At 36.5% G+C, this 23,122-nt stretch overlaps 1 protein-coding gene and 1 pseudogene across 3 annotated transcripts in view; both read right to left on the bottom strand.

Annotated features, from left to right (window-relative positions):
• Window position 1: 1 nt before the first annotated feature.
• LOC124971707 (dual specificity protein phosphatase 7-like) lies at window positions 2–5,188 on the bottom strand (annotated as a pseudogene).
• Brcc3 (BRCA1/BRCA2-containing complex subunit 3) overlaps window positions 4,524–23,122 on the bottom strand; it is a 38,125-nt gene continuing 19,526 nt past the window's right edge. The window contains exons 8-12 of one of the 3 annotated variants that reach the window (XM_047536671.1): window positions 21,164–21,238; window positions 8,859–8,990; window positions 8,217–8,260; window positions 7,720–7,889; window positions 4,524–6,213 (exon numbers count right to left, since the gene is read on the bottom strand). In XM_047536671.1, coding sequence (XP_047392627.1) covers window positions 7,738–7,889; window positions 8,217–8,260; window positions 8,859–8,990; window positions 21,164–21,238 — 403 coding nt within the window. In that variant the 3' untranslated portion in view covers window positions 4,524–6,213; window positions 7,720–7,737. The remainder of the gene's footprint in view (window positions 6,214–7,719; window positions 7,890–8,216; window positions 8,261–8,858; window positions 8,991–21,163; window positions 21,239–23,122) is intronic. The other 2 variants (XM_047536672.1, XM_047536673.1) reach the window with 2 other exon arrangements.

Raw genomic sequence — 23,122 nt, 5'->3', positions numbered from 1 at the left:
TTTATCCCATTATGGTCAGAGATGTTGGACTTTCTCCTTTTGACAGGTTCATCTTCTGCATTAGGTAGGCCATGGTGACTGTCACCAAGTGGCTGATGCCTGCCAGGCAGTGCACTAGGACACCACACTTCTTGCAGCGAGCCTCATCAGTGAAGCTGATGGAGAGGTTCTGGCTTCAGTGGTCAGAGATGGGGATCTGCTTGTAGGTGAAGTCACCACCATGCTGGAAGGCCTCGGGTAGGTTGGGAGTGACACTGAGGATATATTTACTGAGCATATACAAGTTGGTGGATTCCTTGGCTCAGCTGAGGTAGAGATTGGGCAGGATCTGACGGGGAAGGTTGGATGAATGGCAAAGGGCTGCCATCCTATTCAATGGCACCGCTGGGCAGCTCTCAGTCGAACTCGCCATCGGAGCAGTTAGAGGTGATGCGCAGGTGTCACGAGCAGTTAAGATATGAGACGTGAGAGTTGGATAGTCTCTCAATGCTGGTTATTCACTGCACATAATCACACACTTACTTGATCTAACTCTAGTCTTAGCCGAACTTTAGTCTCATACCAACATTCCAGTGCTCCCCATGTGACGTGTCTTAAGGCCGGCGTCGCTGCCAGTCCATCCGACGCGGTGGGCGTATGGAGGATTCACCGTAGGGGGAGGTGGAGGCTGAGGGCCATCTTCTCCAGCATCTCGTCCTGTCCTCGGCTCAGCTTGCTGGGGATGTCAGCTCTCTGGTGACCTCTGGTGTCCTCAGCTCTCTGACTTTAGGTCAGGCCTTGTGTCAGCTTTCCACCGTCTCCTGCTCTCTGGTCTGTGTTCTTATAGTTCTTTTTGTGTGTGTCGGGGTTTGATACGGTGGATGGCACTTGGGGATGTCGGGTGTGGTTGTTCTAAACTGCTTCTAATTGGTTACACTCCTTTTTTGGGGTCTCTCATTGGTTACACCTTTTTTAGGGTTACATCGTTGGGTTTTTGCACAGTCACACATAACACTGCAATATTCATGTAGTATTCCATATATTAAAGTTCTATATACAAAAGCAAAGTAAGGCAAATAGTAAAGTTCCATATAGTAAAATATAGCAAAACCAAGTAAAGCAAAGGAAGGCATTGTGCTCGAAACACGAGGTGGGCGGCGAACCACTGGGCAACAACCAGTTGCCCACTTTGGTCTCACAATGCTGCTGTAGGAACAGTCCGAGCACAGAGGCAGGAGCACCCGACTCGGGTTGCCACTCAGCAGTGGCCTCATCGTCGTACAGCAGCACGGTGGCCTTGCAACGCGTGGCAAAGCGCTCCTTGTCAGCGTGGTTGCGGATGATGGAGCGGATGGGTAGGTTGGCCTTGCGCAGGCGGCACAGCATGAGGCCCGGGATGACCAGGTTGATGACCTTTTCAATGTGCGACGATTCGAAGAGCCGAAGAGCTCGTGGGGCGGACAATCCAGCAACGGAAGAGTCGCGCCGCCGTGCGCCTCCAGCTCGTCCTGCAGCCACTCGGCTCCGACCCCGCCCGGGTGCCCCGAGTCGCCACTATCCCGAAGTCGACAAGTGCACCCGCGCTGGGGTGCCGCGGGAGCTGGATTTTCATGGGGAGCGCTGGGGGCCGGGGATCAGGCCCGGCAGGCTTGTCCTGGGAAAGCGCCCCAGCAGCATCTCCTGTCGCCGGTCTCCCGCCGAGCTGCGTGAGCGCCGCCCTGGCCTCCGGGGCTCCGGGCCTCAGGCCCGCCCGCCCGGCCCTCTGCCTTTGTTTGTTTGTTTCAATTTTGAAAGCGAAAATCTCTAATTTAAATGTATAAAATTTGGAAACATTTAGACAGCATAGGGTATACTACACAACATAACAAAGATTAAAAAGAAATTACAAAATAAAATTCAAATGGGTTCAAAATGTTAACACTTGTAGATTAATTAATTTAGGGCTAAATCAATAAAAATAGTTTTAGCTGCAGCATTGTGTGTGTGCTGCTTTTAAAAACATCTTTACATTTCTTCAATGCATAGATTCATAGCTTTCATCCAATTTAGTGAGTTTTCAGTCATTACTTTTTTTCTTTTTAAAATTTTATTGTAAACAAATGGGATACATGTTGTTTCTCTGTTTGTACATGGAGTAGAGGCATACCATTTGTGTAATCATAAATTTACATAGGGTAATGTTGTTTGATTCATTCTGTTGTTTTTTCCCCTTCCCCCCACCCCTCCCACCCCTCTTTTCCCTCTATACAGTCCCTCCTTCCTCCATTCTTGCCCCCCTCCCACCCAGCCATTACTTTTTAAAAAATATTTTGTAGTTGTTGATGACCTTTATTTTATTTATTTTTATGTGGTGCTGAGAATTGAACCCAGTGTCTCACACAAGCTACGCAAGTGCTCTACCACTGAGCCACAACCCCAGCCCCACATGTTCGTTTTTTTTTTTTTTTTTTTTTTTTTTTTTTTTTTTAGCTACTGGGGAATGAACTCAGGGGCATTTGACCAATGATCCACATCCCCAACCCAATTTTGTATTTTATTTTATTTAGAGACAGGGTCTCACTGAGTTGCTTAGTGCCTTGCTTTTGCTGAGGCTGCCTTTGAATTCAGGATCCTCCTGCCTTAGCCTCCTGAGCTACTGGGATTACAGGTGTGGGACACTGCATCCGGCTGGAGTTTCTAATTTATTTATTTATTTTTTGTGGTGCTGGGAATCGAATCCATGGCCTTATGATTGCAAGGCAAGCACTTTACTGACCGAGCTATCTCCCCAGCCCCAAGCTTCTAACTTTTGATGATCTTATGGTGTATATTTTTACTTAACTTTCAAGAAGTCTAACTTATTTTTTTCTTTGTTGCTTGTACTTTTGATGTCATATCAAAGAATCCATTGCCATGACCAATATCATAAAATTATACCACTGTTTTCTTATAAGGTTCTTATAGTTTTAAGTTCTTACATTTAAGTCATTGATACATTTTGAGTTAATACTCATGTATGGTGTGGGGTAGGGGTCCAACTTCTTTTTTTTTTTTTTGTGCATGTTTAATTGTCCCATCAGCAGTTGTTGAAAAGGCTAAACTTTCTCCATTCTAGTTCCTCTTAGAGAAAAAAACTAGGAACAATACATATGTATACACAGACACACTCATCATTCTCTGTATATATTTTTTCCTTTGGGAAAGAGTTCATATTAACACTTTCAATTTCAATCCAACACCATGGAGTTCATTTTGTTTCCTTTTGATGTCTCTGACACTGGAAAACCTAGCTCCCATTTTCTTCAACATATCTGCTTAATCAATTTATTTACTTGTTTAACATAATATATTATTGTCTTCCTCCTCACCCTGGCAGAAGACAACTTTCACTTTCCTGCCCCTCTCTCACAAGGCTGGAAACTCTAATATTGTCATGCAGTAATCCCAGTCACTAGGCACTGTGACACTTCATGTACCATCCCTTCTCCCATATGCCTGTTCTACATGTTACAACTCAGATTACCAAGTTAGAAAAATAACTTCAAATTGCTATGACTCTAACAATATGAACAGTTTATAAGGTGATAGAGATGTTAGGATGCCTATTCAGCTTCTTGTTTGTGAAAATGAATGTTCCATCCTCTGAGGTAAGAAACACTGAAAGGAAATATGAATGAATTCAGATGTGGATGTATTAACTTTGATGTGCCATTAAGATGGCCAAGTGAAAATATCTAACAGGCAGGTGGAAATGAAGGTATGGTGGAGATATAGCTTTATCTTTCAACTACATATACATAAGCAATAATAGAGAAGCCTATGAAATAATTTGAGAAGGGAAAGAAAAAAGAAAAAAAATACTAGAAGCCAAAAGAGTTAGTCAAAGACGAATGAGCGACTCTGGATCAGGAGGTTTATCAAGGACAAGAAAAGCATCCTTTTTTTGGAGGTGGGGAGGAGGAGTACCAGAGATTGAACCCAGGGGCACTCTTAACCACTGAGTCACATCCTCAGCCCTTTTAATTTTTTATTTAAAAACAGGGTCTCACTAAGTTGCAGAGGCTGGCCTCAAATTTCTGATCCACCTGCCTCAGCCTTCCTAGTAACTGGGATTATAGGCATGTGCCATCACACTCAGTAGAAAAAGTATCTATTGACTTTCACTACATGGAAGTCATTGGTGACTTTGGTAGGAGGGCATGATGTGGGCAGAGGTCAGAAAGCAGTAAGTTGCATGTTTAGAAGATAAGAAAACAGAGGGACAGAACAAGTATGTTGTTTCCATCAGGGTCTTGGCTATGAATGAAAATGTATACTCTGGTGTCTAGAAGAGCATACAGAATTGTATTGAAATTCAATATTTTGATAAAGATAAGCCAGATTGGTGCAGCTGGGAAAATGATACCTTTCATTCATATTGCTGTTCCTTATGATATTGATATTTTATAAAAGACTGAATATTGAGCTAAAAGAAACCTTGGTGGTCATGTACTCTAATCTCATTTTATACATGAAGAAAATGAAGCACAGAAAAGGAAAGGAAAGAGACATATTCAAGGTTGGCATGTAAAAATTCTCAAGATCATTTTATTCCCCTCAGATTTTCTTTTTATCACCCTTTATTTCACAAATGGCATCATAATTCCTAGTTCTTTATTTAAAATTCATGTTTTTAATTTTGCCATAATAATAGACTCACAGGAAGTTGCAAAAATAGTACAGAGAGTCCCATGTACCCTTTACTTAGTTTCCTCCAATGGTAACATCTTACACAATTGTAGTACAACTTTGAAACCAAGATAGTGACAATGGTATAATACTGCTAAGTAGACTACAGAATTTATTGTTTCACCAGATTTTACATGCATGCATGTGTGTATAAGTCTATATAATTTTAGCATAGGTATAGATTTATATACTCAATACCACGATCAAGATACAAAACTATGCCATCAGCACACAGGAACTCCTTGTGCCATCCATGTATAGTCATACATATGCCATACCCCATCTAGTCCCTGGCAACCATTAATCTGTTCATTCTATAATTTTGTAATTTCAATAATGTTATATGAATACTATTGTACAGTATGTGAACTTTTGAGATTCTTTTTTTGTCATTCACCACACACAATACCCCTGAGGTCCATTTAAGTTATTGTTCATTTCTTACAGAGTAGTAGTCCACGATATGGATAATTTGTTTAACCATTTACCCATTGCAGGACATCGGAGTTGTTTCCAGTTTGGGGCTATGATTAATATAGTTTGCTATGAAAATTGTTGTATGAGTTTTTGTGCCAACATAGGTTTTCATTTCTCTGGGATAAATGTCCAGGAAGGCAATTGCTGGTTTGTATGGTTAAGTATGTTTAACTTCATAAGAAATTTCCAAACTCTTTTCCAGAGTGGCTGTACCATTTCACATTCCTATCATGAATATATGAGGGTAGTTTGAATCCTCAACATCATTTTTCTCTTTAACCATTCTAAAAAGTGTGTACACCATACATCATCATGGTTTTAATTTGCATTCACGGATGACTCATGAAGTTTAACATCTTTTCACATGATTACTTGCCATCCATATATCCTCTTCAATGAAGTGTCTCTTCGTATCTTTTGCTCATTTTCTAATTGGACTGTTTTTTTACTTTTGAGTTTTGAGCACAAAAGTCCATGTTGATTAGATACTATATGGTTTACAAATAATTTCTCTTAATTCATAGCTTGTATTTTATTCTTCTTAAAAAATTTCTTACAGAATCAAACTTTTTAATTTCCATGAGGCTTAATATATCAACTTTTTTCTCTTATGGATTGTGCTTTTGAAGTGAAGTTCAAGAACTTGTCTCCTGAAGATTTTTCTCCTATGATTTTTTTCTACAAGTTTTGTAGCTTTACATCTTATATTTAAATCCATGATACATTTTGAGGTAACTTTTATAGAAACTTTTAGTGAGGTTTAGGTTGAGGCTCTTTTTTTAAAAATGTATATTCAATTGCTTCAGCTTGATTTCTTCATTGAATTGTCTTTATTAGTTTGTCAAATTAGTTTGGCATATTTATGTGGGTCTATTTCTGGGTTCTCTTCTGTTCCACTGTTGTATGTGTCTATCCCTCTGCCAATACTTTAACATCTTGATTACTGTAGCTTTATAGTAAGTCAAAGTCAGGTCATGTGAGTCCTCCAACTTTTTCTTCATCAAAATTGATTTAGCTTAATTAATTTTATACTGGATATTTTCATCTGTTCTAAAGGGAAAGAAAAAGAATAGAGAAGAACTATTGAAAAATACAGCATTTACATTCTATATACCATAGGGTAGTAGTTTTCAAATGTAAATATGCCTAAGAACAGCTAGGCAGTTCATGCAGATTTCTGAGTTCTACACCCAGAGACACAGTTTGATCTCCAATTGTTTCTGATGCAACTGGTTCTAGATTTTTTTTAAAAAACAATAATCTAGGGAGAAACAAGAAAAGAAAAACCAAAACCCAAAAGCAACCTTTATCACTGTTGCTGGGATTGAGGCTCTCGGTTTTCTTTCATTTTGTTTTTAACCTCTTCCAATTCTCACTTTATTTTCCATCATGCAATAGGCCTAAACTCTTCTCTGAAGATGCATTTATCGTTTGTGTCTATATATGATATAAATAATATAATCAAACCTTTAAAAGTATGATTCTTATTACATTCTAAATCCTAAATGTTTCTAGAAAAATACTTAACAGAAATTTGTAGGGCTGGGGAGATAGCTCAGTCAGCAGAGTGCTTGCCTTGCAAGTACAAGGCCCTGGGTTCAATCCCCAGCACCGCAAAAAAAAAAAAAAAAAAAAAAAAGAAAGAAATTTGTAGATAGATAGGTTTGCACCCCTGGGTTCAATCCCTGGTACCCCCCAAAAAAAAGAAGACATGAGACATATGGTTCTCAATATGGGCAAAGAATAGAGGTGGACTATTGATAAGTTACCTACACTTCCTCCCACCAACCCTAGCATACTTATTATTTACTTGTCCAACATAAACATAACTACAAAATAGAAACATAAAATACTCTTATTCCTTTAGCTGACTGTGTGTAGGGGGGTTAATTTTATCTGAAAATCAAAATAGTGACTTTCAAGTTTCAAATGGAGAAAAAATAATCATTTAAAATACATTCCCTAGATATTTTGTTCCAAGATAGCCCTTGCCAATGACCTCCCATAGCCTTAAAAAAAATAACTTTCAGAGGAGTGCATGGGGAAATGCTGGGGAATGAAATCCACCAAATTATGCCATGTCCATATACAAATATACTGCAATGAATCCTGCTTATATATAATTATAATACACTAATTAAAATAATAATAATAATAATAATAAAAGAGAGATCAGTAAAGTACAGCAAGTTGATGGGGGAGGGAGGAGGAGAGGGAAAGGGAAGGTACTGGGGAATGAAATTGACCAAATTATGTTATGTGCATGTATAAATATGACATAATTAACACCATTATGTATAATTATAAGGCACCAATTAGAAACATAACTTTCATATTCTACTTAAATCATCTTCCATATACCCTTTGTAAGCCAGTTATAAGTAAGGAGGTTCAATAAACTCTAGTGAAATTGTGAGGATGACATCTTATGTTAACTCTATGTATAAAACTTATCTATTGCAATATAAAAAATGCTGTTCCATTGTCTGCCTACAAGTGAATTGTGTGTGTGTTTTTGGATAATGTTCAGTACAAAATTTTAAAAATGTGTTTTACCCCATTTTGTCTCCTGCTTTATTCTAGGGAATAAAGTTCTTGCATAAGTTCTTCTTTTTCTTGTTGTAACTCCTGCAAATGCTGTTGGTTTTGCTCCAATCTGTCCTCCAACCACTGTAGGAGAGGCCCGCTGACTGCTGACATCTGACTGCACAGATTCTTGGTAAACACTTTAATAGGAAAAACACAGATTAGGTGGGTAGGGTGTGGCTGGAAGAGGTGGTCACTGGGGTCATGGCTTTTGGGTATATATTTATACCCAAAATAATGGAGTCTCTCTCTCTCTCTCTGCTTTCTGATCATCATGTGAGCTGCCTCCCTCCACCACACTCTTCCACCATGATATTTTACCTCACCTTGAACCCCAAGGAATGGAGCCTGCTATCTATGGACTGAGACCTCTGAAACTGTAAGCCTTAAACTTCTACTCCTCTATAATTGTTCTGGTCATGTCTTTTGATCACAGCAACAAAAAGGCTGACTAAAACAAATCTTACCTGAACCATTATGGATCTTGGTTACTGAGTCCAGATGTGTAAGGCTAAAGGGATAAAATAGCTAAGGTTAGTAGCAAAGTAGCACTAAGGGAAAACAAAATGGTTTCTAATGAAATAATAAACAACATCAGACCTTTGCTAACTAGTTTGCATGAGTATGTATGATTTAAGTTCCTAGTATTCTTTTTTTAAAATTTGAGATGGGGCCTCCCTAAGTTGCCCAGGTTAGCCTTGAACTCGCAATCCTTCTGTCTCAGCCTTCCAAACAGCTGGGATTACAGGTGTGCACCAACATGCCTGGATCCCATTACTATTAATTTTCAAATAATTTTGGGGATGTGGTTTTATTTAAAAATTGAAGAATAATTCAATGAGATAATTTTGAAGTCAATGCTTCTCAGTGAAGCATTGATATAATACATATTCAGTGTGCAAGACCCAGTGCTTGACAACAGGGATATTAAGAGATTGTGATTTATCTTGTTTTTATAACCAAAAAAAATCTTATTCCTTATATGATCCAAAGTACATCAGCTTTCTCAGAGAGAAGTGAAAGACAAGGGACTCATATGGGTTGACATGCTAAAGATAAAAAGAACTAGACCCCAAGAAGTAGAAAAGAGGGACAAAGAGGAGCTCTACCTGTGAATCCTCCTATACGCATCCTGCTCCTCCTGGCATAGGATCTTGGGCAGCTCCACTGCTGATTCAAGGCATACTTTCCCAATGGTGACATGAGGTACAATATGGATTGGAATTTCAATTCTCTCATACCTGCATGGCATCCAGTTCAGGTCAGTTTTTAATCCTTAGATATAATCAGAAATTCTCTATAGCTTTAATTCAAACTCTGGGATATGGCATGCTTCAAATATTGACTCCATCAGATTCATTATGTAGATTGGATTATTCACATAAATGGTCACTTGTTCTAACTCAGTATTCATTAGCAGCCCTCATTTCCTACTCTCCCCTAGGGGAAAAGGTAAGAAATTGACGTGAACTTGCATTTTCATGCTACAGTGGAAGAACCAGATATGCATGTCAGTAAGGCCAACCAACCCACCTCTACACACTTTTCACATTAAATAAACCTAAACTCTACACAACAGTGGGATCAGTGGAGAATCCAGGTTGAGGACACTTGCTACAAAGAGACCCATTGGCACATGGTGATAAAGCAGTATAAGATCTAATTTCCTCTTCTCTCTTCCTCATATCACAACCTAAATGGAGGACGAATAATGAGGAATTACAACCTTCCTTCCCCTCTCCATAACCAAGTAGTCAGGGAAAAATCATGAAAGAAAATACCATATCTGCTATATGTTTTTTGTTTTAGTACCAGGGATTGAACTTAGGGGTGCTTTACTACTGAATCACATCCCCAGCCCTTTTTTTATATTTTATTTAGACACAGGGTCTCACTGAGTTGCTTAGGGCCTTGCTAAGTTACTGAGGCTGGCTTTGAACTTGTGATCTTCCTGACTCATCCTCCAGAGCTGCTGGGATTACAGACATGCACCACTGTATCCAGCTCTGCTAGGTGGTTTGAAGAAGGCCCTTTGGAACAATACACAATGACTATTATTGTTGATGGTTCCAGCAATATTGAAGAAGTTAGTCCACAGGTACTCATTGGCTTAATGAGGTTTCCCTTTGAGTTTGTCAAGAGCATGAACAGAAATGGTTCCAGGAATCTACTGGCTTTGGATATACATCTTAATAAACTGCTAGAGGAAACTTCTAGAGTTTCTGTTAGTTTACTTGATACTATAATACAAGGACCAAGGAAGGTAGAGATCTGCCTCTGTTAATGAACTAGGATAGGTAATATCAATACTCCTATTAAGAGCAAATAAAAATACCTGGACCAAATAAAACAGCATTTATTATAAATCACTGGAAAACTACCAATGCAATGAATAATTATAGGGCCAATAACTGGAAAAGCAGGAAAATCCAGAGCTATGTACCTCACAGTTTAGGACATTTTTCCTGAAAAGGCATTTTCCGATTCCAGAGGAGGAAATTTAAAGGATAAGAAGTTCAAGAGAGTTTTCAAAAGGACAAATGGTCTTCAGTAACAAAATTGTAGTTTAGGGCCAATCAAAGGTAGAGTGGCTCCAGTAAACTATACCCAGACATTGGGTTGGGAATTAACATTATATATACTAGCAGTTAAAACCCACAAGACTGAACAGAGATTGGAATTCCAACTCTGAATCATCCCAATTCCTAATTGAACTTAAGTCATCGGTAATTCTACTACCAATTAGCTAGAGAAGGTCACCAAAAAATTCTCTCTTACCATAACAAGAAAATAGCAGAATATATACAATGCAAGAGTACTGTGGGTACAATGGTAGGTTTAAATGAACCATGATCTAGGGATGGACAATAAATAGATGAGTAGACATCAGTAGTGATACTTCTCCCTGAGAGCATCTGTCTTGTCTAGGGGCAAAGAAAGCTACAGGAAAGGCCTTGCCATAGTAGATGAATTTTGCTGGGGTAAGGAGAAACCAGTGGGAATTTTAAAAATCATGTGGATATATGTGACAGACTGACATCTGCAGAAGCCCTAAACACATTTAATTCCCCATTCTGTCCACTTTAACCAACAGGACTTGCTAAGAATGTGGAATCCTAGAAAGTTGGCATTTGTGCTAAAAAGCAGAAAGACAGAACTTCATTATTGTATGTTTTTTAAGCTCTAAAATTCCTGCTAGGAGGTGGAAAATGGAATAATCATAGGGCAGAACTTACTCTGTGCTTGTATCCCAGGAAACCAAAGTAAACCAGAAAATAACTAAAGTAGCAACACAGTTGTGACCCAGACAATCTCTGATTGAATGAATGATAAACCTCCCATCTTAGCTGCATGATACAAGAAAGGGCACACCCCTCTGGAAAATATTATTTAGTCTAATATCTAGTTTATTTAATAATTATAGATATTTATATACCAAACATTAGAGCTCCTAAATATAAAGAAGTAAATTTTGACACAATTGATGGAAGAATTAGCAACATAATAGCAAGAGACTCAATACCCAAATTTAAAAAATGGATAATACTACCCTAAGATTCCATCTCACCCCAATTAGAATGGCGATTACCAAGAATACAAGCAACAATAGGGGTTGGATAGGATGTGGGGAAAAAGGTACACTCATACATTGCTGGTGGGGTTGCAAATTAGTGCAGCCACTCTGGAAAGCAGTATGGAGATTCCTCAGAAAGCTTGGAATGGAACCACCATTTGACCCAGCTATCCCACTCCTTGGCCTATACCCAAAGGACTTAAAATCAGCATACTACAGAGATACAGCCACATCAATGTTCATAGCTGCTCAATTCACCATAGCTAGATTGTGGAACCAACCTAGATGTCCTTCAATTGATGAATGGCTAAAGAAACTGTGGTATATATATACAATGGAATATTACTCTGCCATAAAGAATGATAAAATTATGGCATTTGCAGGCAAATGGATGAAACTGGAGAATATCATGCTAAGTGAGATAAGCCAATCTCAAAAAACTGAAGGATGAATGGTCTCACTGATAAGCGGATGATGACACATAATGGGGGGTGGGAGGGGTTAGTGTTAGGGTTAGGGTTAGGTTAGGGAGGGTGGCACGAATGGAGGAAGGAAGGACTGTATAGAGGGAAAAGAGGGAAAAGAGGGGTGGGAGGGGTGGGTGGGAAGGGAAAAATAACAGAATGAATCAAACACCATTACCCTATGTAAATTTACGATTACACAAATGGTATGCCTTTACTCCATGTACAAACAGAGAAACAACATGTATCCCATTTGTTTACAATTGAAAAAATGGATAATACAATAAGACAGAAGGTAAATAAGAAAGTAGAGGACTCTAACAATACTATACATCAACTGAACTTAATGAACTATACAGAACATGCCAATGAACAACAAAAGAATACATATTCTTCTCAAGTGTACATGGGACTCTCTTTGGGAGAGAGTACATGGGAGACCACAAAGCAAGTATTAACAAATTTTAACACTGAAATTATACAAAGTATCTTTTCTAACCACAGTCTAAGAAATGAGAAATGAATAGTTGGAGGAAAACTAGAAAATCCACAGAGGTGTAAATTAAACAACATACTCTTAAACAACCAATGTGTTAAAGGGAAAAGTCATATGAAGAAACCATGAGACAAATAAAAACAAAAAAAGGCAACATAGTAAGCCTTATGGGATGAAGAACAAGCAGTGCTAAGAGCAAATTATATTACTTTTATAACCATGAACATGTACATTAAAAAAAATCTCAAATCAACAACCTAATTTTACACCTCAAGTAAGTAGACAAAGAACAAAATAAACCTAAAGCAAGCAGAAAGAATAGTAAAGATTAGAGATGAAAGGAATAGAGAATGGAAAATCAATAGAAATATCCCTAATAAAGTTAGATGCAAAAATCCTTAATAAAATACTAGCAAATCATATTCAATAACATATTAAGAAGATTGTATAAAAATAGAAATCATCTGAAGCTAGAAGATTTTGCTTAATGACCAAACTGGTTTTATTCCAGGGATGCAAGCATGGTTTAACATAATCAAATCAATAAGTGCAATTAGTTACATAAACAGAATTAAGGACAAAAATTACTTGGTCATCTAAACATACGCAGAGAAAATCTCTGACAAAATTCATCACCCAGAGCTGGGACTGAAGCTTAGGTGCAGAGCAATTGCCTAGCACTGGATTGGATCCTTAGCACTGCATAAAAATAAACAAAAAATAAATAAAGGTATGCTGTCCATCTACAACTACAAAACATATTTTAAAAAATTCAGGGCTGGGGAGATAGCTCAGCTGGTAGAGTGCTTGCCTCGCAAGCACAAGGCCCTGAGTTCGATCCCCAGTACCGCAAAAAAAAAAAAAAAAAAAAAAAAAAAAAAAAAAAAATCAGCATCCATTTATAATAAAAACCTTAGACAAAGTGGAGATGGAATTTATCTCAACAAAAAGGCTATTTACAAAAAACCCAAAGGCAACCTCACAGTAAATAGGGAAAAACTGAAAACATTTCCTTCAAAATCTGGGATAAGACAAGGATTTCCACTCTCACCATTCCTATTTAATGTAGTGCTAGAAATTCTAGTCAGAGCAATTAGGCAAGAGAAGGAAACAAAAGGGATGAAAATAGATAAGGAAGAAGTCAAATTTTTACTCTTTATAGATGATATGATTCTATACCTAGGAAATCCAAAAAGCTCCACTTGAAGGTTGCTAGAGCTAACAAACAAATTCAGCAAAGTAGCATGTTACAAAATCAACGTACAAAAATCAATAGCTTTCATATACCAACAAAGAATCTGCTGAGGAATTAGGAAAACCATCACAATCACAATAGCCTCAAAAAAAATCTAGGAATAAATCTAACCAAGGATGTATAAGACCTCTACAATGAAACCTATAGAACACTGAAGAAAGAAATTGAAGAAGACCTCAGAAGATAGAAAGATCTCCCATGTTCATGGATAGGCAGAATTAATATTGTTAAAATGGCCATACTACCAAAAGTAATATACAGATTCAACACAATGCCTATCAAAATAGCAATGACATTCTTCAGATTACTAGAAAAAAAAAAAAAAAAACGGTCCTAAAATTCACTTGTAAGAATAAAAGACCAGAATAGCCACAGCTAAAACAGCAATGCTGGAGGCATCACAATAATTCCTGAATTCAAATTATACTACAGAGCTATAGTAACAAAACTGTATGGTGCTGATATAAAAACAAACACATAGATCAATGGTACAGAACAGAAGACAGAGACAAACCCACACAGATATGGTCATTTGACCCCTTACAAAGGTGCCAAAAACATCCACTGGAGAAAAGACAGTCTTTTTAACAAATGGTGGTTATCCATATGTAAAAGAATGAGATTGGACCCTTATCTCTCACCCTGCACAAAAATCAACTCAAAATTGATAAACACCTAGGAATTAGAATACAAACTGTGCAACTCCTAGAAGACAATATAGGGCCAACACTCCAGCATATAGGCACAGGCAACAACTTTCATTGAGAAAATGTCAAGAGTTAATAAATGGGATGGCATCAAATTAAAAAGCATCTGCATGACAAAGAAAGAACCTATGAGAGAAAATCTGCTAGCTACTCTTTGGACAGAGAATTAATATTCAGAATATATAAAAAACTAAAAAACCCACAAATAATCCAATTAATAAATGGGCCAATGAACTAAACAGACACTTAAAAGAAGAAATAAAAGGACCAACAAATATATGAAAACATGTTTAATGACATTAAGAATTGGGGAAATACAAATCAAAGCTATACTGAGATTTCATCTTACTGCAGTTAGAATGGCAGTTGTCAAGAATACAAACAATATGGGGCTGGAGTTGTGACTCAGTGGTAGAGTGCTTTCCTGGCATGTGTGAGGCCCTGGGTTTGATCCTCAGCACCACATAAAAATAAAGAAATAAAATAAAAATATTGTGCACATCTACAGCTAAAATACACACACACACACACACACACATAAAAAAGAATACAAACGATAGGACTGTGGTTGTTGCTCAGTGGCAGAGCACTTGCCTTGCATGTGCATGAGGCACTGGGTTCCATCCTCAGCACCACATATAAATAAATAAAATAAAAGTTGTGTCCATCTACAACTAAAGACAAAAATTTTTAAAAAAGACTACAAACAATAATAAATGCCAGAGGGGATGTGGAGAAGGAACACTTTTATACTGTTGGTGAGACTGTATATTAGTATAAGTAGTATGGAAATCACTGTGGAGATTCCTCAAAAGAATAAGAAAGAAACCACCACAGGACCCAACTATACCACTCCTTGGCATTTATTTTAAAGAATTAAAGTAATCTTACTACAGTGATACATGCATGCTTATGTTTATAGCAGCAAAATTCACAGTAGCCAAACTGTGGAACCAGCATAGGTGTCCATCAATGAATGAATGAGTAAAGAAAATGTAGTATGTATAAAGAATGGATTTTATTCAGCCATAAAGAAAAATGAAATTCTGTCATTTGCAGGAAAACAGATGGAATCTGAGAGCATCATGTTAAGTGAAATAAGCCAAACTCAGATAATCAGGGTTGTACTTTTCTCTCACCTGTGGGAGTTAGAGAGGAAAAAGGAAAAGGGAAGAAAGGAAAATTCTTTCTGGGAATAGAACCAACTAGCATAAGGAATAATAGAATCAGAATACTGCCATTTGACAACCACTTTAGTAATGAATAATTTAGGAAACATCATCAGTAAATGCTAAAATTCCTCTCAAGAATCTTAAAGATGGCTGAGGATGTAGCTCAGTTGGTAGAGTGCTTGCCTTGCAAGCATAAGGCCCTGGGTTCAATCCCCAGCACCATAAAAAAAAAGATTCTTAAATAAAAAATACTGTAAATAGAGATAAAGAAGGTTACTGCATAATAATCAAGGGATCAATTCAAACAGGAGATAAAACAATTGTAAATGTATATGCTCCTAATGCTAGAGCACCCAATTTTATAAAACAAACACTATTATACCTTAGGGGTGAGACAGGATACAATACAAATACTGTCAGATTTCAATACTGTACTTTCATCAATGGACAGATGATCCGGATAAAAATCAACAAAAAAACCTCAGAGTTGAAATATACTATGTATCAAATGGATTAAACAGACATTTAAAGAACATTTCAACAAATAGCTGCAGAATACATGTTCTTTTCTTCAGCACATGGAAAATTCTCTATAGAGGATGTGTATAGATATTCTCTCTCTCTCTCTCTCTCTCTCTCTCTCCATATATATATATATATATATATATAAACATTCACAAAACAAGCCAACACATTTTTAAAAATCATATCAAGTATTGTCTCTAACTATGATGGCATAAAAGTAGAAATCAACAACAAAGAAATTTTAGAAGCTATACAAATTCATGGAGACTGAGCAACTTGCTACTTAATGAACAATGGTTCAACTGAAGAAAAGCAAAATTTAAACATTTCTTGAAACGAATGCAAATGAAAACAAAACTTGCTGGTAGAAATTTTAAACAAATAACCTGACTATATGCATCTCAAGGACCTAGTAAGGCAAAAATAAAAGAAGAAAAAAATAACAAAGATTAAAGTAGAAAGAAATGAGACTAAAAACTAAAAGTAAAAAGCAATAATAAAATCAGTGAAACAAAGAGGTGTTTTTTAGAACATAAATAAAATCAACAAAAACTTTAGCTAGACTAACAAAGCAAAAAAGAGAGAAGACCCAAGGAAATAAAATTAAAGGTGAAAAAGGAGACATTACAAATGACATCGCAGAAATACAAAACAGCATTAGAGACTATTACAACTACAGGCCAACAAATTAGTAAATTTAGAAGAAATAGATACATTTCTAAATACATATAACCTATCAAATTTGAATCATGAAGTCATAGAAAACTCTAACAGATCAATAGTGAGTAGTGATGATTAATCAATAATAAAGTTTCCCAACAAAGAAAGGTCCAGGACTGGATGGTTCCACTACTGAGTTCTATCAAACTTTAAAGAAGGAACTAATACTAATTCTTCTATTCTGTTCCATAAAATTGCAATGGAGGGAATTCTTCCAAACTCATTCTGTGAGGTATTATCCTGATACCAAAACCACATAAGAACACCACACACACACACACACACACACACACACACACACACACACAGAAAGGGAGAGAGAGGGAGGGAGAGGGGAACTACACAACTACAGAGTGATGTCTCAAATAAAAGTAGATGTAAAATTTCTCAATAAAATACCAGCAAACTGAATTCAACAACATATCAGAAAGATCATTCATCATGATTAAGTTAGATTTGCCTCAAGGATACAAGGATCGTTCAGTATATGCAATTCAATAAATTAATTTAATATTTTACATCAACAAAATTATGGACTAAATTATATCTATTTTTGGAGATGGAGAAAAAGTATTTTTTATCTACACTGAACAAACTGACTGCAGAAGCAACACCTCAATAATAAAAACTATAAGAAACTCACAGACAATATCATACTTACATGATGTATTTGGAATAAGACAGGGTGTTCACTCTGACCACGCATATTCAACACAGTCCTGGAAATCTCAGTCAGAGCAATTGGGAAGAGAAAGAAAGAAGAGGCATACCAATAGAAAGGAAGGAAGTCAAATTATTCCTGTTGCAGATGACATGATTCTAATATAGAAAAACCTAAAGACTTCACTAAAAGACTATTATAACCAATAAAAAATTCCAGTAAAGTTGTAGAAGATAAAATCAATTTACAAAAATCAGTAGCATTTTTATACATCAATAACCAGATTGCTGAGAAAGAAAGCACGAAAGGAATCCTATTTATAATAACTACCAAAAAATAAAATGCATAGGAACAAATCCAGGCAAGGAAGTAAAAACATCTACCATGAAAAAATATAAAATTCTGATAAAAGGAATTGAAGGATACATATAAATAAAGAAAAGGAAGTACTTATCATATTCATGGTTTGAAGAATATTGTTAAGATGTTCATATATCCCAAAGCAATTTATAGTCAATGCAATACTTAACAAAATACTAATTACATTCTCCACAGAACTAGAAGAAACAATCCTAAAATTCAAATGCAGGCACAAAAGACCTCTAACAGTCAAAGCAATCTTGAGCAAAAAGAAAGCAGAACCATCACACTTGATACATACTTGACTCAAAATATACTACAAAGCTAAAGTAACCAAAACAGCACAATACTGGCATAAAAGTGGAAATACCAACCAATGAAACAGAAGTGAGTGCCCAGAAACATCCCTACACATCTACAGCCAACTAATTTTCAACAAAGGTGCTAACACATTTGAGAAAGGACAGTCAGTCTTCAATTCCTGGTACTGGGAAAATTGGGTATTTACTTACAGAAGAATGAAACTGGAATCCTACTCTTTATCACTTACAAAAACAGATTCAAAATGGATCAAAGATCTACATATAAGACCTGAAATTGAAACTTCTAGAAGAAAACAAAGGGGAAACATAGCAGTGCATTAGAATAGGGAAGGATTTTTTTTGACAATTATCTTAAAGGCATAGGAAACAAAAGCAAAAATAGACAAATGGGATTTCATCAAACTAAAAAGCTTCTGTAGCAAAGGAAACAATAATCAGAGTGAACAGACTTCCTAAAGAATGGGAGAAAATATTTAAAAACTACACATCTGACAACGGGTTAATACTCAAAGTGCTTAGGGAACTCAAAAACTGAATAACTCAGTTTTTAAGTGGACAAGAGATTTAAATAAACATTTCCCCATAGAAGACAACATATAGATGGCCAAGATGTGTATGAAAAAATAATCAACATTATTAATCATCAGGAAATGCAAATCAAAACCAGTGAAACATCACCTCACTTCATTAAGAATGGCTATTATCAAAAGTTAGCAAGTGTTAAAGAGGATATGGGAAAAACAGAATCTCTCTATCTATCATCTCCCATAGATCCCACACCTGGGTGCATATCCAAAGGAAATGAAATGAGTATTTTGAAAAGACATACGAATTCCCATGTTTAATGCAGCACTGTTCATAATAGCCAAGATATGAAATCAACATAAATGTGCACCAACTGATGAATGTGGGAATTATTCTCAATAGGATAGTATTCAGTCATAAAAAGAATGAAATCCTGTTATTTGTAACAACATGGATGAACTAGAGGATGTTACATTATGTGGAATAAGCAAGGCACAAAATGATTAGTACCATATGATCTCACTCATACTTGGAATCTATAAAAGTTGATCTCAGCCATGCACAGGAGAAAAAGAAGCACCAAGAAATAATCTGTTGGATGCAGCAATGAGGAGATGGTTGGAGAGGTAGAACTGGAAACCACACCTCAGTGGGTTTGACTGGGGAAGGTGAAGAAATGGTATTAGACCACCCATTTAAGAATTCTAACTATTGCTGGGCATGGTGGCATGTGCCTGTAATCCCAGCGGAGGCAGAAGGATCGCAGGATCAAAGCCAGCCTCAGCAACTTAGTGAGACCCTAAGCAACTTAGAAAGACCCTGTGTTAAAATTAAAAAAATTAAAAGGGCTAGGGATATGGCTCAGTGATAAAGAACCTCAGGGTTCAATCCTTAGTATCAAAATAAATAAATAAATAAATAAATAAATAAATAAATAAATAAATAAAAAAGCTGATCTCATAGAAGTTGAGAGTAGAATGTTGGTACCAGAGGCTGGGGACAGTGGAGGTGGGGTGATGGGGAGAGGTTGATCAATGGGTGCTAAGTTACAGTTAGATAGGAGCAAGAAGCTCTGGTGTGCCATTGCACTGTGGGGTGACTAGAGATAACAATAATGGACCATCCAAAAAAAACTAGAAGAATAGTTATGCACTGTCTGCTGCAAAATGAAGGAAGGATATTGAATATTTTCACCATGAGGAAATGATACCTGTTTGAGGAGTCAAATATGTTCAAACTGATTTAAACTTTATATATATGATGTATACATGTACCAAAACATCACATGGTACTCCATATATACATTTTTGCAGCATTCAGGATTGAACCTAGGGCCTTACGCATTCCAGTCAGGCACTGTACCTCTACTACACTCCTAGTCTTTCTTATTTTATTTTGAAACAGGGTCTCACTAAGTTGCCCAGACTGATCTCAAATTCTAGGCTTAAGCAATCCTCCTGCCTCAGCCTGCCAAGAAGCTGGGACTACAGGCACATGCTACCAAGACAAACTAATAAGTATGTCATGTGCTTATGTATCACTTTAATTTTTTAAAATAAAACACATTACTAGTAAAACTGGTGACATTTGCATATTCATTTGAAACTATGGACTACATAACAATATTATATAAATTTTAATTTTCAGACATTGACAATTATTTCTGGTTGTGTAAAAGAATGTCCTTTTCTTTAGTGAATATATAAGGAAATACCTACTGAAGGGGCATCTGTCAAATTGTTCAAAGAAAAATATTCACACATGAAAAGGAAAAATAATGTAAATGTGTTAAAATTTTACACTTTAAGAATCTGGGCACACAGGAAAACCTTGGTACTTTTATTACAACTTTTCTCTAAATCTGAAATTATTTCAAAACGGAAATTTTAAAGAATAGTAAGAGTAAAAACAAAAAGAATCAAAACAGTAAGGACAACTGAAAAACAGGAAAAAAAAAACAGATAAGAGGGGCTTGGGTTGTGGCTCAGTGATAGAGCACTTGCCTGGCATGTGTGAGGTTCAATACTTAGCACCACATAAAAATAAATAAAATAAAAGATCCATTGACAACTAAAAAAAAATTTTTAAAAAGATTAAAAAAAAAACCCTCAATTGTTCTAACAAGTGTCAGGAAAGGGGAAAAAGAAAACATGGTAAACAGACAGCAAAAAAAGATGATGGCAGAAATATATCACACAATAATAAAATGAATACATCACACTCACCTATTAATAGATGTTCTGATTGTTTAAAACCGAATAACTCAAGTTCTTGCTATATTTTATAAGAGACATACCTGAAACAAAATAGCTGAGGAAGTTTGAAAATAAAGGAATAGAAAAAGTTATAACAAGCAAACAAATGCTAATCACAAGGACAGGCAGTGGTAGAGAATACTGCCTATCCCAATGTCCATTCTCACCTTCTTCCTGGTAACAGAATGCCAATTTTTGTCCAAGACAGACCTACCTGAAGTAAAAGACCAGATTTTACAGCCTCTCTGGTAGCTTAAGTATGGCCACTTGACTAAATTCTGCCAATGAGATGGAAGTGAAATTGTTTTCTGGGACTTCTGGCAAGGTCACTTATTGGAAATTAGCTGAGCTGGGATGTGTCCCTTTTTTCCTCCTACCTTTCCTCTTCCTTCTGGCCCTCAATGGAGATGTGCTGGCTGGAGCTCCAGAAGTCTTGTGAACCATGAGGGGACCTTAGGATGGAAACCATATACCAAGATGGTGAAGCAGAAAAGAGGAGCCTGGGTCTCTGAAGACATCACAGAGAGATATTTATCTCCAGACTACTTCTACTCAAAAAAGAAAAATTAATTCTTTTTAAACCTAGTCCTGATAGGGATAATAAATAATATTCTTTAGAGAGAAGGAATCCAAGGTATAAATAAATATATAGGACAAAGAGAGCTATTTCATATTTTATGAAGGAAAAACAGCAGAAAAATATAATAGTTTTGACTTTTATATGCTCTTTTTCAAATAAATTTGAGACAGGGTCTTGCTGTCTTGCTAAATTGCAGAAACTGGCCATGAACTTGCCATTCTCCTGCCTCAGGCTCCCTAACAACTGGTCATTATGCAGTAGTAAAACAGCTCCAAAAGATATAATGCTAATTCTGAATAAAATATGAGAAGTGGACAAATCTAGTTGTGATGGGAGGTTTCTATATCTATAATCAAAACCAAAAACAATCAGGAAGGCTACAAGGATTGGTATAACATGATTTAAGCTTAGTCTAATAGGGATATAAGGAACTTGTTTCCAAGAGGAAATACACATATTTTCGACCTATATGAAAAAGCCACAAAAATTGTTTTAAGTCAGAGATCAGCAAAAATTTTAGATGAAGACCAGACAGTAACTACTTTAAGTTGTGTGGACCACACAGTATCTGTCACAACTACTCAGCTCTGCAAATGCAGCTGGGTCTCACTGGGTCTCTATAAGTAGTTATAGATAATATGTAAACGAATGGTTGATATACAAATATAGGTTCCAGGTTTATCTGGTCAACAGGCTATAGTTTGTGAACCTCTGTTGTAGATAACAAGGGGAAAATACATAGATACAAACACACACTTCATTAAACTGACATTACACAGGCCATAGTTAGCATAGTGTTAACATTCAATCAAGAGACTGGGGTTATAGCTCAGTGGTAGGGCAATCACCTAGCGTGTGTAAGGCACTGGGTTCAAACCTCAGCACCATGTAAAAATAAATAAAGGTATTGTGTCCATCAACTAAAAAAAAATAAAATGTTAAAAAAACACTCAATCTACATACTTAACAATCTAAAAATTGCAGTTTTAAAAAATTCTTCGATTGAAGAGAAAATAAAAACAAAAAATACAAATGGTTTACAAGTAAGTAAACAAACAAAAAAACCCATCAGAAATACTATATATCAAAACCCATCAGGACAGATTGAAGAGGAAAATTATTGTCCTTAAATGTATTTAGTAGGAGCCAGGTGCCGTGATTCACACCTGTAATCCCAGCGGCTCAGGAGGCTGAAGCAGAAGGATTAAAAGTTCAAAGCCTGCCCTAGCAACTTGATGAGGACTTAAGCAACTTAGTGAGACCCTGTTGCTAAATAAAATATAACAATATGGCCTGGGGATGTGGCTCAGTGTTTAAGTGCCCCTGGGTTCAATTCCTGGTACCAAAAAAACCCAAAACAAAACAAAAACATATATATATATATATATATATATGTATATATATACATACACACACACATATACATACACACATATTTATTATAAAACAAAGAAAACAGAAAATAAATTTGTTTTTCACCTTAAGAATTTAAAATAACAAGGGCTGGGTTTATAGGTCAGTGGCAGAAGAAATTAATGAAGAGAAAAGCACAAACAAAAAATAAGCTAAGAAGCAGTTTATCAAGAAAACCTAGAGTTGATCATTTAAAGATAGTAAAAAAGATGAGTCTGTGGTAAGCCAGGTGCAGTGGCACACACCTGTAATCACAGAGGTTCAGGAGGCTGAGGCAGGAGGATCGCAGGTTCAAAGCCAGCCTCAGCAATGGCGAGGTGCTAAGCAACTCAGTGAGACCCTT

Source organism: Sciurus carolinensis, chromosome X (assembly GCF_902686445.1).
Source record: "Sciurus carolinensis chromosome X, mSciCar1.2, whole genome shotgun sequence".
NCBI classification, from domain to species: Eukaryota; Metazoa; Chordata; class Mammalia; order Rodentia; family Sciuridae; genus Sciurus; species Sciurus carolinensis.
The sequence above is the reverse complement of the archived record's forward strand: the minus strand, read 5'-3'. Positions and strand labels throughout refer to the sequence as shown.